Genomic DNA, 16,497 nt, shown 5'->3' with positions numbered 1-16,497 from the left:
ACCAAACCACAAAGTGAAAAACAGAGCAGCTGATAGAACAGATTCAGCATAGAAATTAACACCTGAGAGCAAAATAAACCGGATAAAAAAGTCAAATTCACTGATTCCTACCGATTTTGAATTTTTTGTTTTGTCTTCTGTTGTTTTAAGCTGAACATCTTTGGGTTTTGGACTTTTGATCAAACATAATTAGAAATCTGATGAAAAATTGTGATGACGTTGTGATTTATTTGTTTCAGTTTTTATATTTTGTAGACTTGATCATGGAAATAATTAATTAATTGCAATTTAAAAAATCAAAATGATATGTAAAACAATATGAAACGAGGTTTTTTTGCAGTGACTCTGAATCACTGACACCAAACTAACACAAAGTGTTTCACAGCAAACCCGACAGGAAACACAGGTACAGCCTGTCTCTCCTGCTTCTTTGGAGTCTACAGAGCTCCAGCTGGCTCAGAGCCCTGGCAGCAGGGTCCAGGTTTAAGGATCCAGGTCCTCGACAACAAACGGAGGTGGTTGACAGCGCTGATCCAGGCCGACCTGCAGGCCCACAGGAGGCGTCGCTCCCGGCAGAGACGACAGCTGAAGCTTCAGGGGAACGATGCAGTCTGAGATTCAGCTCCTGAGCCGCTCTGATGTCTGCATCTGAGCCGCAGGAGGTCCCAGCAGGCCTCTGACTGGCTCAGGTGGAGCGTGAGGCCGGGCCAGCTGCTGTGGGGAGGCTCGGCCTGCAGGGGGCCCCCTTCCTCCAGGCTACGGCGACCCGGGGCCCCGAGACTCCAAACAAATGTTGTCAACAAACAAACAGAAGGCTGTCAACATGAATCTTTTAGCGTTATTTTAATGTTTATGTGTAACATTTTATCTAGAGCGACAACTAAAATGAACAAATTTTAAATGTATAGTTTATATCACGATGCCTGAACTTAAAAACCTGCTGACGTCTTCTCACAGAGGACACTTAACTCATCAAATTAAGTTCCAGAGGACACACAGCAGCATATGAACAGCCTTTCAGAGAGACAAAACATGTTGTCCACATGCTGAGAAGGATTCACGTCTCACCTCTGTAGGACCCGACTTCGTAGGACGCTGACTTGGCTTTGAGAAGCAGCTGCTGTTCCTGTCTCACATGAAACCAAAAGTCAACCAAACAATTATCTCTTCCTAAACCTGACCAAGTTGTCGAACCTCCCCACACTGACCACGTGACAGCACGACAAAGGTCCAGTACACCTGAGCCTGGTTCTGTCCAACAGGAATGAGGACATGTTGCTTTGGAAACAAGTGAAAGACTCAGAGAAATCTGCTTCAAACATCATGGAGAACCTTAGGCTGTCAGGAAACCAGTGGCTTCATTTGCTCCACATGCAGTCAGCTGGTGGTTTGGGGCGTCAGAGATCATGTGGGTGTTTACTTCGAACCTCAATGGGTTAGCGCCGGCTACGCTAACAGGATGCCACCATGTAAAACACATGGAGGAGCTTCCTGCTGTGTGATATTCAACAGTAAGGGTCACTGGAGGAATGACTGCTAGCAAATGGCACCATCTGTCACACAGCTTCAGCCAAAGCCCCGGCGGCCTGCAGGAGGAGGCTCGGCACCACCTTTATTCACACCTTCAGTCCCACACGCTGCACCTGCAGCTCTCACGGAGGCCTTCAGCGCTCCTCTCACTGTTTATATTTCACAGTTTTTACACATACAATCCTGATTTTAAATTTAATCGATCTAAAATTAATGTGCAGCTAATCTCAAGCAAAAATACCAAAATATTACAGAATTTAACGTTTACAGTAAAGTGAATAATTTGGTGTTTTTGAAAACATCGTCTTGGACGCCAGAATAATCTGACATTATTCACTGAAGGTAATGACATTTTGTCACATTGTTGCAGTTACATACTAAACTGGCATGTATTACATGTTATAAGCAGATTAGAGTGCAAAGTATGATAATTTTTCACATTTCCTGTTTTTTTAAATGCGTTTATAGAAATGCTGTAAGTGAAGTGAACTGCTGTCAAACCAAATGTTGTGTTTTATACACAGTGACAAAACCTAAATAATCTGTGTCTGCCTAAATAAAATAAAATAAATAAAATGACGGAGACGTCGGTAAAACAGAGTAGAAAGTAAACAGAACTGATTTTCACTGCTGAGTTTGCCTTTCAGGAAAGTGCAGCATTGAAACACAGTTTAATCTGTGTGTGTGTGTGTGTGTGTGTGTGTGTGTGTGTGTGTGTGTGTACAAATGTCCTGTGAGGCCTCAGTCATGTTTAGCTGATCTTAAAATGTGAAATGTTTGATGGTGGTTATGTGACAGTAGGGGGCGCTCCAGGGGAAACAAACTGAGGTGAAGTGGCGTGAATGAAACACGTGGATGATCATAATAATAATAATAATAATAATAATAATATGTTGAGGATAGTAAAAAAACAGTTTTGGAGGAAACTCGTTGAGGCTCGTGTTAAAGGGCTCGTGCTGCAGCACACCTGCGCCTTTCTTCTGTGACACCTGAGAGGAGCGAAGCGGAGCTCCGGTTCTGCCCAGCAGACCGGGGGGTCACGCTTCGAGCCGGCCGGCTGGGTCCCAGCGGCCGCAGCCCGGGCGTCTCCGGGGACTCTGGGGTATTTTGAGGGACGGCACATCACGGGGAGCCGCGGGGAGCCGTCTGCTGGTCTGCCTGTGAGCCCAGCTGTTGTTGCCGCTGACGGAGGGCTGAAGCAGGCGGAGAGGGCAGAGGAGCAGCGTGGCATCACGACGCGACATCTGCCGGTCCCGGGGGCTCCGCGGCCCGCGGCGGGGCCTCTCGCCGGCTCACCGACAGGCTCCGCGGTGTCTGACAGCATTTAGGTCGGTGTTAACACGCAGCTGGAAGCGCGAGCCCCACAGGAAGCAGGCAGCACGTGGGGGAGTGTGAACAGGCCGGAGGGGCGCGTGGCGAGTTTGTCTTCCGCAAAAACTTTGTGTGGAAAGAAAAAAGGCCGAATGCAGTAGACGACATTTAACCCAGAACGTGTCCGTGGACAGCAGTCAGTCCTCCCCTCCGTCACGGTGAGCACAACGTGACTGCAGTTTGCGTGGAATTTCGTTCAGTTTCACGTGTTGAAAAGCAGACTCAGCCTCCCGTTTGTGCTGTCAACACGTTTGCTTTATTCTCTCACTTTGGACAGATGAGCTCATCTGAGAGGTTCACTTTTAAAACAACTTCAGATGTTTGCATCCAAAGTGAAAGCGCGAACAAGCGAATTTCAGTGAGACTCAGACTAACCGACTAACCGGCTGACCGGCTGACCGGCTGACTCGGGTTAAACAACACAAATCTACACGCTTCACATGTCATCTGGAAAACTCTGAATTTGTCACGTAAGAAATCCTCCTCGAGACTCTGGAATCTGTCAGTTTATGTTTGTGCTGACTCTGTGGAATATCCTGAAAAAGACAGAAACTCTGATTTATTTCCAGCAGTGGACTGCTATGAAGTACTTTTACTTGAGTTCTGTACTTAAGTACAAATGTGAGGTACTTGTACTCTACTTGAGTATTTCCTTTCTGTGCCACTTTCCACTCCAGGTTGAGATTTTTGTGACTAAATGTATGAAGATGTACAAGCTGAAACTATTAAACTGACAGAAAGTACACGACATTAATGCTGACCGTCGCTCATTTTTGTGTAAAAACATTTCAGTTCAGTTTATTTATACCAAATCACAACAAACTTTAATGCTTTCAGCTTTTCAAATGTGAAAATTGTTAGCTTTTCACTTATTTAATTTTATAGGTTATAAGCACTATTGTTTATACCAAAAAAAGTCAATGGAGAAAATAATCAGCAAATTAATCACTAATGACCATAATCAATAAGCAATAATAGTCTGCAAGCTAACGTATGAAACAAGCCGGCTGCTCAGATCAGATGAGCCGCACTCATCTGATCTGAGGTCAGACGCTTTACTGCACTCAGAGCTCTGAACACATGATTATACTACACCTTTACTGAAGTCACAGTAAACAAGTCCTGCCTGTAAAATCAGTAGCAAAGTCACTGATAAAATGGCTTCTTTCAGATTTGATATGAAATGAAAACTTTGAAGATGTTGGGATTTAAAGATGAAAATAATTATGTTCAGGCCAGAAGGGTTTTCAGACAACATCTTCAACATTTTATCTCCTTATCTCAAGTTTTAAATGCCACATCCAGCTAAACACAGCAGAGTAAAGTCCAACCAAAAACTCATCTGACCGCCCTTCAGCTAACGGCTGAACAGGAAGAGCCTTCAGACGGTTCAGGGCCTCCTCCTCCTCCTCTTCATCAGTGGACGTGGAACATGGCCTCTCGCCGTGTGTTATCGTGACGCTCACACACACTCCCCGTGTTAGCTGCTGTCAGATCAGGATCAAATCCACCCGCTTCAAAAGAGAAGCAACTCCGTATGAAATTTACACAATTAATTCCTCAAAAACGCCCCAAGAAAATGTAAGAAATGTAAAATAAAAAAATAAAAATAAAAAGTATAAGCCTCTTAACTGTTAATATTCTCTCAGAGTCCCCTCCTGTTTGTCAGAGCAGCAGCTCAATAGGCAGATTAAAGATTAAAGATTAGATTAAAGTGACATATTTTGTCATTGGAGGGAACTCACTCCAACGAAATTCGTGCTCTGCATTTAACCCACCCAAGTGACGTGCACACACACACAGCAAACCCGGGGCAGTGGGCGACCGCGTGCAGCGCCCGGGGAGCAGTGGGGGTTAGGTACCTTGCTCAAGGGTACCTCAGCCATGGACACCGGGACGGGGAATCGAACCAGCGATCCACCGGTTACGGGTCCGACACCCTAACCGCTGATCCACGACTGGCTACCTACTCGCCTCAGATCATCCTGTGTGTGTGTGTGTGTGTGTGTGTGTATGTGTGTCCGACACACATCACACACAACAGTTCTTCAGTTTAACTTTAGCTTTTTGAGGATCTTGTGAGGTATAAAGGAAGTGTATAACAGCAGTCATGATTGTACAGTAAGTGTGGACTCTGGCGTCTCTTTCTCGTGTGGCCGTCAGAGGGTTTGGCGGTTTGTTCGCTATGACAGGATGGATTTCGTGCCAATTAAACATTCATGACTTGTCTTTGCTATTTTGGGACAAAAACTGCTGCCCGCTGAGCCGTGCCTGGGGACCGACTCTAGCTCAGACCGGGGCCTTGACAGGAGAATTAAGCTAATGCACACACACACACACACACACGCCACAGCCGGGATTCGAACCCTTCATGTGGTGATCTGAACGTCTGCCTCAGATTCCTGGTAAGCTCAGGACAGACCACTGAGTGTGAGCGTGGACACGTTCTGTTAGCTCCACCAGCTGGGACACGAAGTCTGCAAGCTAACGTTAGCACCAAGCCAGAGGCTAATCAGAGCGGCACCAAAGAGCCCGTCTTCCTACCGCAGAGTTTAAAAGTACCTGTCACGCTCCCACGTTGTTACCCCCTTCTTGTCTAGCTTCTCATCCTACATGTGAAGTGCTGTGCTGACACACAGATCATACGCAAAGAATCACGCTGTCGAGTCTGAATGCTAAGCACCACTGTTTATCTGTTTTATTTGCAGGCGGCGGCGATGGCGCGGTGGTTAGCAGGCCTTGGTTCGAATCTGTCGCATGGTTGGTTGTTCTCCTCGTCTTGGCGCGGCTTCGACTTCCTCCCGCAGTCCAAACTCATGCAGGTTAACTGGAGACGTAAAATGGGTGAGAATGTGTCAGCCACCTGTCCAGGTGTACTGTCCTCTGGGACTGGCTCCAGCCCCCCGTGAACCTCCAAAGGATAAGTTGATTTCATCTATTTTATCCATCCGTATTATATTTTTACCTTTTTAAAAGTCTTTCCTCTGCCTTTCACGGTGAGTTTGTGACAGAAAGGTGGCATATGGGAATACCCATCTGTCTGATCAGCAGTCCAAAGGTATTTCATTTACACTGCGACTCACACCTTTTCATTAGCACGGAGAAGGTAACGTACCAGTACTGACAACAGGACTAAAATTATAATAATAATAATAATAATTATGTACTTCTCAGCAGTAAATAATGAAATATTAAATTAAATTAGCACAAGCAGCAAAAACAGGACTGATTAACCAGTTAAAAATGATTTTAAATTTTCGTGAACCCAGACTGCCTTTTTGATAATTATGGTCAGATTTCATGTATTGACATTCACATTTGGTAATTAGCAGTTTGTATAGCATTTTCCTTGTTAATGGTGGAGTCCGCCTTCCCTGCTCTCGATTCAGAAACCTTCACGTGACACAATCAGTGCGACTTAACCTGATTGTCATGAGCTTCACTCTTCACTGTTTGCTTTCCTACAGTCATAACAGAACTGGACTGGCTTAATGCTAATGCTAGCACAACCATTTTTAGCTACTGCAGCGAGCAGCAGAGAAATCTAAACAGTCTTAACCGCCCACACTATGAGCTCCTGTTTGTCTGTGAACTGACTGCTCCTCCCCTCATTCAGATCCCTCTCTGATACGTTTTATCAGTTTACTGTGAAATTTGACTGTTCAGTGTGAAAATGGAGGAGGTGAAAAATGTTGTAGCTAATCTGATAGATGCTAACATGCTAACACCAACATATGGGACTACGGGGGAACCAATATGAAGACAGGAAGAATTAAAACCATCAGGAGACCCCTGTAACGACTCTAACTCAAGCCCTGCGGTATGTTTGCCTCCCTTTCAGGCGCCCCCCGACGAGGCTTTTGTCTTTTAAAATTTTTAAACTCATCCTTAACGATGAATTACATTATTTTGATCCAACCACTTAATTAAAGTGCTGAATTCAATCAATTTTTAGACTTTTTGGGATGTGCAAACATCCTCCTCAAACTGTGGTTAAACTGTTATTCTCCAGCAGGAGAAGTTCTCCTGGAAAAATAAATCAAATTGAAAAGCTCCTGTTCATCTTTTTCCTGAGCAGTTTTGAATGTCGAGCTTCGATTTGAGGCAAATTTAATTTGACACATGGCCGGTGGTCAGTTCTGTATTAATAAAACTATCTTTTAATGATGCTTCATGTTCTGTGCAGAAACGCACTACAAAGATTACATCTTATCAACATAGAAAAACTGCGTCTAAAAATGAACATTTGTTTTTCTAAATAAAAGTCAGGGGCCTCAGATGGGCCTTTTGTCTCTGTTCAATAGTTTTTTTATATCCAGGGTGTTTCTGAGGAGGATCCCACAAACGGTCCGAGTAAATAAAGTTTTTAACGGCCCTTCAGGTCTGCATGTTCGTCATGCCTTTCTTCAGTTCATGACTGCGCAGTTTGCAGTCTCTGGCTATGGCCTCGGCTCTCTGCAGCATCGTCTGGTGTAATCCGTTTAAATGCGTCGTGGAGGCCAAGTGTGAGCCGGGGCTGCCATGCAGGGGCCCCAGGGGGCCAAAGCTGGAGTATCCGGGGATGAAGGGGGCGGTGTAGTAGAGGTGTCGGGGCAGGGCGGGGCTGTGGGGGAACGGGGTCCGGCTTGTGGACGAGGGGTGGGCTGAGGCCTGCTGCTGTCCCGCCCCTCCGCTTTGTGAACAGTCATTAGATCCTTTACTTTTATCCGAAGATGTGGCGATCTCTGCCAGGGACCACAGTTTGGGTTTAGGGGCCGGGTTTGGCCCCTGAATGGCGTTGCAGGAGTCGGCGTGCTCCTTAGACGGCGGCCCCGGCGTGTGCTCTGGCTCCAGCACTCTGACCGTCCCCGGGGGTGAGTTCTGGGGAGGGGCCCCTGTGGAGGTGTGGCCCGGGATGTGGGGCGGCCTCCCGTCCCCGGAGTCTTTAAAGTCCGCGTCAGTGAACCCTCGATCGGCGTCACTGCTGCTGCCGCTGTCGTCTCTGAACATCAGCACACAGGAGTCTCCAACGGACGGCGAGCGGCGGACGGCTGGAGGAGGACGAGGAGAAGAGGAGGAAGAGGAGGTCAGCAGGAGAGGAAGGACAGCACACACGCTGACATAAACACACACACACGCTGCTGGAAATAATAATTATTTTTGTTACTATATTCATTTAATTTGCAGATTATTTTCACGACAAATTGATTGATCATCTTTGTTTATTTTTTTTAAATAATGAACAAATATTCACCAGACAAACTAATTCTGGCTGATGGAAAACAAACACAAAATGAACCAAAGCAAATGAAAACGCTCTGAACAGAACTACAGCTGCAAAAATTAATTAACCAATAAAAAATATTAACGATCGATTAATAATTTTGTGTAATTTATTCTTACTGTTTTTTGGGGGAAGTTGGTCTTTTGATCAGACAAATCGAGACATTTAAAGACTTCACATTTAACAGTTTACAGATCAAACATCCAATCAATCTCTTGATGTGATCGATTGATGAATCTGCTGATGACAAAACACTCAGTGATTACAGCAGATCATGCAAACTGTACACCTTTCCTCTGAAACTACCTGCTTTTTATTGTCTCCACATACTCGGGACACACAAAAATGCAGTACAGTGTGAGTAGTATTACTGTAAACATTTTATTTCATATTAATTTAAGATTTCATATTTTACCTTAAAGCCTTTGAACGGCTTATAAATGATGATATACTTTTAGCTTTTGTGCATTTTGCTCATAACACTCACACTTTTTCTTGAGTAGCATTTTCACAGCAGGTATTTTCCTACTAATGGAGTGTTTTTCTAGTGCAGTACTGATACTTTCTCTTTAGTAAAGGACCTGAATTCTCCCCCACAGCTGAATCAAATGTTCCCGTTAGGATTTGAATCTGCTGCAGCCTGTCGCGGAATAACTTCTCCGTTTAGGTCTGCAACGGCAAGTCGAGATGTTTGAGGTCAGTCTCCAAGATGACGTCTTCAAATGTTTTGTTCGACCAACAATCCGAAACCCAAAGAGATTCGGTCATAAAAAAACTGAAAATATTCTCTTCAGACCTTTGACATTTTTACTTGAACTGACCGATCGATCAGTCAGTAATCAAACCTGCTGCTGATTAATCTTTGACTAATCGATTAGAGGACTGAAGGTTGCAGCTGAAAGGCACCACGGACTGAAACAAAGCACCTTCCTCCTCCTCCTCCTCCTCCTCCTCCTCTCACTCACCGGCTTCGCTCTTCGTCTCCGGCTCGTCGTTGTTGGGCTTCAGCGGCTCCTCGTCCTCGTCATTCCGCTCCAGGTCGATGTTGTCCTCCTCCTCCTCGTCCTCGCTCCTGTTTCTGGGGGTCCAGGTCATCTTGTTCTCCTTCTTCAGCCTCCGGCGAGCGTTGGCGAACCAGGTGGACACCTGAGTGAGGGTCATCTTGGTGATGATGGCCAGCATGATCTTTTCCCCCTTGGTGGGGTACGGGTTCTTCCGGTGCTCATTCAGCCAGGCCTTCAGCGTGGCCGTGGCGTCCCGCGTGGCGTTCTTCCTGTAGGTGGGGTCTCCGTATGGGTATGGCCCCAGGGCCCCGAACGGGTGGTAATCTAAGGAGCCGGAGATGCCCGAGGACGGATCATAACCAGGACTCTGAAAGAGGACATGATGTGATGATTATTGAGCGGAAACACTCTGATGAGACCTTCTGTTTTGTCTTTCAGTCATTTTTCAGTGTTTTCTCTGCACACACGGCGTCACTGTGTTTTCTGTCTGCAGCTTTAAGCTGAAGCTGTTTTCTTGGCAGCCTGCCTCTGACAAGGAGATTCCTAATCTTTACGGGTCTGAAGGGTGAAAGAAAAGTTTAATTAAAACAGACAAACAACATTTAATTTGCACACGGACTGTGGATGAAAACAACAGTCCAGGCAGAAGGCCACCTTGAAATCACAACATGATTAGAACACTTTAACACATTTCTCTACATCACATTTAATCTTTCACATTAAAACTTCAGTTTTAGTCAGTTTGTATGAAATTCACAGCTGCTGTTGGATTGTGCTTCAATACAAATAAATGAAAATAAAGAAATTCAGATTCAATATTCAAGTCTCTTCAGCACAGCAAGACTGAAAAACTAAACAAAACAGACAAATAAAAATGACAACAAAAATCAGATTCACATTTTGACAATTTCAGAAAAAAAAGCAGAAGTGCAGAAGAGAGACAGAAAATTTAAAAATCATTTTGAAATGCGGTTTAAGATCAAAACGGGAAATTCTTCACACAGACAGAAACCGAAGAGAATCGAAATATTCTTGTTTATTTGGTAAAAATAAAATAACATTTTGTGGTTTCTTTTAAACTCGTGAAACTTTAAGTTCCTCTCACAAAGGACCAAAGCTTCGTGGCTTTCAAACCCAACTCAGGTGTGATAAAACGCAGCGTCTTTTCCCGCTTTGCACACTTTCCGTTTACACACCAAAAGTGACAATTGGGTTTCACCACAAACTCCCAGAACTAAAACCCAAACCCCTGCTGGACCCGCCCGCTCCGCTGCGGACACTCACCACGAAGGAGTTGAGGGTGGCGGCGGCCCGGGGCTCCCCGCCGTACGGGAGGTGCGAGTTGAAGCCGGGAGAGGTCGCCGATCCCGAGTACGGAGCGAAGGCTGAGCCCGAAGAGGAGCGGCCGAGCTCCTCCGTCCTCGGCCCTAAGATGACCCCGGAGCCGAAGGACGGACAGGAGTGCAGAGCCAGCGACACGGACGGCTGGAAGAGGAAACCCTGAGGCTGGTAAGCCATGACGGCGCGCACGGAGCCGGACTATTGCGCACGGACGAACTCACATCGGAGAGTGAACGTGTGCGTCTCCCCGGGACAGCAGAGAGAAGAGAAGAAGAAGAAGAAGAAAAAGAGGGAAGAGGAGGTTTAAAAGCGGAGGAGCATCCAGGAGCATCGCAGGTGGCCGCTGGGTTTAGTTTGTGCGCTTCTGCTGCAAGTTTTTCCACTTCCGCTGCTGCTGAACTGAGCTGAGCTGAAGCCTCTGACAGACTGAAGAGGGAGAGAGAGAGAGACTGAAGGAGAGAGAGAGAGACAGAGAGAGAGAGAGAGAGACTGAAGGAGAGAGAGAGAGAGAGACTGAAGGAGAGAGAGACAGAGAGACTGAAGGAGAGAGAGAGAGAGAGAGACTGAAGGAGAGAGAGAGAGAGAGAGAGAGAGAGACAGAGAGACTGAAGGAGAGAGAGAGACTGAAGGAGAGAGAGAGAGAGAGAGAGACTGAAGGAGAGAGAGACTGAGAGAGAGACAGAGAGACTGAAGGAGAGACAGAGAGACTGAAGGAGAGAGAGAGAGAGACTGAAGGAGAGACAGAGAGACTGAAGGAGAGAGAGAGAGAGAGAGAGAGAGAGACAGAGAGACTGAAGGAGAGAGAGAGAGAGACAGAGAGACTGAAGGAGAGAGAGAGAGAGAGAGAGAGAGAGAGAGAGAGAGAGAGACTGAAGGAGAGAGAGAGAGAGAGAGAAAGAGAGAGAGAGACTGAAGGAGAGAGAGAGAGAGAGAGAGAGAGACTGAAGGAGAGAGAGAGAGACCGAAGGAGAGAGAGAGAGAGAGAGAGAGAGAGAGACTGAAGGAGAGAGAGAGAGAGAGAGAGAGAGAGAGACTGAAGGAGAGAGAGAGAGACCGAAGGAGAGAGAGAGAGAGAGACTGAAGGAGAGAGAGAGACTGAAGGAGAGAGAGAGAGAGAGAGAAAGAGAGAGAGAGACTGAAGGAGAGAGAGAGAGAGAGAGAGAGACTGAAGGAGAGAGAGAGAGAGAGAGACTGAAGGAGAGAGAGAGAGAGAAAGAGAGAGAGAGAGAGAGAGACAGAGAGACTGAAGGAGAGAGAGAGAGAGAGAGAGAGAGACTGAAGGAGAGAGAGACAGAGAGACAGAGAGACTGAAGGAGAGAGAGAGAGAGACTGAAGGAGAGAGAGAGAGAGAAAGAGAGAGAGAGACTGAAGGAGAGAGAGAGAGAGAGAGAAAGAGAGAGAGAGACTGAAGGAGAGAGAGACAGGTACACGTCCTACAAAATGTCTGATCAATGGTTTACATGCTATAAAAAGTAAATAAATGTAGTAAAACCACATGGCAAAAGCACCCAGTTACAAGTAAAAGAATTTATTATCAGCAAAAAGTTCTCAAAGTGTCAACAGTAAAAGAAACTCGTTCTAAAGAATTTCCAAATTTTACACAATTATAGTTTTTATTGCTAACAAAAACATATTCGTGTCAACATGGAGCCAGTTTTAGTTTTGAATATAACTGGACAGACGTGTGTCCAGCTGGAACTTCTCAGTTTATTTTTAATTTGCCCTGCAACCAATCAGAACAACTGAAGGTGTGACGTAGCACTAAGCAATGGGAAAGTGTGAACTACAGAGATGAGCTGTGATGGTGTAGCATCGATATGTCTGTAAACATACATGTTTACATATAGAGAGATAATATTATTTGTTTTGTGCTAAGGATATTTATATTTTATTTCTGATTTTTTTGTATTCTTTTGTAATTTGTTAAGCATGTAAATTGGGTGACATGTTGGGTGACTTATAAATTAAAGACAACGGTAGAAACAATGCTATTCGATTTCTTTTGTAAGCGTATGTAAATTGCCGATGGAGGGGGGCGCCATATAAAATCTCGCCTAAGGCGTCACATTGGATAGGGCCGGCTCTGCCCCAAAGCCACCAGACTCCATTTACAAAAACAGTAATTTAACATCTCACAATAGCGTAAAACTTGCTACATTCAAACTTGACAGAAGCAAAATAAAACTCACAAAAAATACCTCTAAACCCTTAATTCACTGAGTTAGATGTGAAAGTGTTCTTTTTTTTGCAATGTTTTTTTATACTCGACGTTCATGAATGTAATATTGAGACCTAGATATGACGGCGCTGCTCAGCTTTCCTTCCAATTTTGCCTGGTGGCCACTTGTGGTATTGCAGTGAAAAATTCCACTGCAGCCCAAAAGCGTTTTCCCCAATAGTCTTCTTTACCAAAGAGGCGTCTGTAAAACTGCTGACGCCTTAAAGTGCAATAGCCGCCATCTTTGGTTCTGATATCCTGCTCAAAGTAAAGCATCCATGCCAGCTTCCCTCTGGCGGCCATCTTGGTTGTTTCATGTCAAACCCTCCTCATAATAGTTAAACAATGATTTGCTGGACATGAACCAGGGCAGAAGAAAAGCAGCCCATACATTATTGTCATGTAGCGGGTGCGAGGGGACATTAACAGTATTTGTAATGTAATTGAAACTGAAACCCTGCTGAGGGGACTGCTGAGCTCGGTGAGTTTGAATACAGCTTGTGGTGATGTCATTTAGACATGAGGACGTGTTGTGGTTTCAGTCCTTCCCGCTGCCTTCTTTCACAAACAGCTGCTGAGATATTGCTGTGTTTGTGTGTGTGTTAATGTGAGGTCAGTGTGTGTTTAAGCTCAGCTCACACAGCCACAGTCTAATCTGATTTGTGGGTCCTATAATTAGACGAGGAGGGTGGCTGAAGGAAGACTTTCCTCCTAGCAGGAGGAGAGCGAAAGTGGCGTCACTCTTTATTGCTGAAAACGGCCAGAAAAACGTGTCTTATGGGTCTGTTTGTGATGAAGTCACCAGGTGGACTGTCTTCTGGACCAGCAGCAGGACTGCAGGCTCTGCAGCAGGGATTTCCAGATTTACAGGTGAGAGCAGCTGACGGCTGCTGTCACGAGCTTCATTGATTAATTGCTGTTGATCTTAATTACTAAACTATTTAAGGCTGCAGACCTGCCTATGCAGCTGCCCTCAGTTGGCGTTTCTTCCAGTGACTCTTCATTTGAAGGGGTGTGCATAAGACTGACGTGTCATCTGTCGTTATCATGATGCAGTCTTTATGAATGCTTATGTCACTGAGTGTCATCCGGTCTGTTATGTAATTTTAAAGTTGAAACTGTTTGCGACGTCTAGTTAGCTAGCTGCTTTGTGCTTTCAAAGTGGCCTCCATCAGTTGCAGGCTGTGTTCAGTTCAGCTGTCTTCACCTTTAGCTTTGAAAAGATGAATGTCACATTTTTAATTAATCTTTTCAGTGTCATATTTTTACATAATGTGTATCATCTGAGTGTGGAGGAGCTGCTTGTAGAGCTAAAATACGTTGTGGAATACGCACACCTAGTGATGAGGTTGCGTATTGCAACCAACTGAACACCCCTCGTCTCAGACTCCTTTATGGTGGCCACTAAAGCCAGCATTTGGCCAGTCCCTTCTGGGCTCCTAGTTTCAGGTGATTGCTAACTAATGAAGACAGACTTATGGATATTATATTCCATATCTTCCCCTAAATCCTCCACACTGGAGCGGCCCAACAGGAGCTACTTGTAGCTTGAGGATGTTTTGTGAATCCAGGTCCTGGTGTCAGTTTCAGTTCAGGAGTTGATACTCTCTGGGTTTTAACACTAACTCTTTGTTGACAGAGTTAAATCAAACAGATTCCAGAGTTAAATGATTTGTGAAGATTCTCATCAGCACCAGAAATTTAACTCCTTTAATTTTCATTTTCTCCCCATAGTTTCCTTTGTAATTCAAATGGTTCATATTTTTCCTGAGCAGTTTTGTACAGCGCTGTGAGGACGGAGCCTCGATTCGAGGTGGAGTCTATCACCTGCAATGCCAAACGAATATTGATTTGGCATAATGAAGCCTGAGTAATGTGAAAACATTCTCCTTAAGGAGCCTCTCTAAGCACATCACGAGCATGACTGCACTGACGGGGTGAAATGGTGCGAGCGATGCGATTTTAAGCTGCTCCTCCACAGATGGGTCGAGTAGATTAGGGATGGCATTTTCACGCTTTTTTAAGCATCTTTCATTAAAGTGCTCCACGGCGGCCGAGGTGAATGCACCTCTTATTCTCCTCTGCTGGTAATGATACTCAAGAGGCTTCTCCTCAGTCTGATATTAAATACTCTGCGAGCTTCCTGCAGTATGAAGTAATGGTTCGGAAAAGCTCAGATGACTCTTTCATCATCGCCAAGTCGAGAGCCCCAGTAGGCCTGCCCATGAAATGACACTGTAGTGCGGTTTTATCATATCAAAAACTTATGTTAACAATTTGCATGTACAAAGTTGAATATTCAGGGAAATGTGAAGTGCAGTTCCCCTCCTATTCTCCATGGTACTGACTCTTTTGTTCAGATTTTCACATGAAAGGAGCGCTGGTTTGTTTTCCCCCAGTACCTCATAAATTAGTTTAGTCCACGGGGCTAATGTCCAGAGGTTACTTAAAGACAGTGTGTTTAATTAATTGGAAAACACTCTTTTTTAATAGTTATTATCTAAGTATGAAATGCAGGCCTTGTTATGTGAGCTCAGACATAATTACCACCCGTGGGATTTCTCTGTTAAGTGTTAGAAATGTTGCTGTGAATGAAGAGACTTTGCAGAGTGGATTGTGGGCTCAGCTGGGATACAAACACTTTAGATTTCATAATAAACTGGTTTAGATTAGGACTGCATTCTCTGTTTACTGTTACAATTGACTAAATATTATCTGCCATCCACCAAATGTAAAGAAGACATCAGAGAGTTAGACATTTTAAACAAATGCTTTGGGGTGTCCCACTCTGACTGAAAAATTATTTTGGCTTGCCATAGAGTCGTTCTCTAAAGTGATCATCAAGGAAGAACCATCATTAGTTGAAAGGCTAACTGAGCAACAATGACCAGAGTATATCTAAGGTGTCTGAGATAAACCACAGCAGTGCTAGCAGCTCTGTAAGGCTTCAGCTAAATACTAAATTCAGCATGCTAACTTGGTCACAATGAGGCTAACATGCTGGCGTTTAGCAGGCTATGATTATTAGTTTAGCATGTTAGCATGCTAACGTTGGCTAATTAGCTGTAAATACTTTTTACTCCTGACTCAACAACTCAAAACAGTTTGATTTTTAAAGAGAGTCTGGTGGTATTACAGTCACTGGTTCAGTGGTGAAACCATTGACTGTTTATGAAGGTGATCGACACGAGAGCCCCCCCAAAGTGAGAACGTGTATTGCCCCCTGGTGGCTGGCTGCAGTACAGCTCATAAACTCCCTCCATGTTAGCAGATGGGACATGAGCCAAACTAAACATGATTACATTTAACATTATTTAAAGATCAAGTAAGAACATAATTGTCACTGAGTGTTTTGGATATCTCGTTCCAGAGCTGAACTTTCCCTATCAGTTGATGATGGAGGAGGATTTCCCAGAGTTTCCTCTGAACAATGCTCCACTGCAAGACCTGAAACCCCAGGATCAGTACAACAAGAGTTCCGAGACTCTCAAACGGGTTCAGGAGCAACAAAGTCTTCACTCTGGTCTGGACCAGGTTCAAGTACAAGACAAAGGCAGTACTGAGGATGAACATAATACACCTCGGGACCAGCTAGAGGTGCAGGGAGTAGACCAGAATCCAACCAGAGCTTCACTTGAGGAGTCCAATCTCTCCAGTGGCCGGGATCAGGACCTGTTATGGCCTGAGCAGAACCAGAAGTTGGGTCAAAGGGTGGATCTGGATGGAGGTGAGAAGAAACTGTGAGACTTAACTTTCACTCAAATGTAGTT

At 44.9% G+C, this 16,497-nt stretch overlaps 2 protein-coding genes across 2 annotated transcripts in view; one reads left to right on the top strand and one right to left on the bottom strand.

Moving 5' to 3' along the window:
* Positions 1 to 6,787: 6,787 nt before the first annotated feature.
* irx5b (iroquois homeobox 5b) lies at positions 6,788 to 10,967 on the bottom strand. Its single transcript, XM_046395364.1, has 3 exons — positions 10,453 to 10,967; positions 9,130 to 9,535; positions 6,788 to 7,931 (listed from the first exon to the last, which is right to left on the bottom strand). The coding sequence occupies exons 1-3, from the start codon at positions 10,684 to 10,686 to the stop codon at positions 7,279 to 7,281; spliced, it is 1,293 nt and encodes a 430-aa protein (XP_046251320.1). The 5' UTR covers positions 10,687 to 10,967; the 3' UTR covers positions 6,788 to 7,278.
* Positions 10,968 to 16,307: 5,340 nt separating this feature from the next.
* The window catches only part of LOC124062343 (ankyrin repeat domain-containing protein SOWAHC), a 34,050-nt gene continuing 33,860 nt past the window's right edge, over positions 16,308 to 16,497 (top strand). The window contains exon 1 of the mRNA XM_046395031.1: positions 16,308 to 16,454. The gene's annotated coding sequence lies outside the window, so the exon portion shown is untranslated. The remainder of the gene's footprint in view (positions 16,455 to 16,497) is intronic.

This window comes from Scatophagus argus, chromosome 7, assembly GCF_020382885.2.
Source record: "Scatophagus argus isolate fScaArg1 chromosome 7, fScaArg1.pri, whole genome shotgun sequence".
Taxonomy (NCBI): domain Eukaryota; kingdom Metazoa; phylum Chordata; class Actinopteri; family Scatophagidae; genus Scatophagus; species Scatophagus argus.
This window is presented reverse-complemented; position numbering and strand designations above follow the sequence as displayed.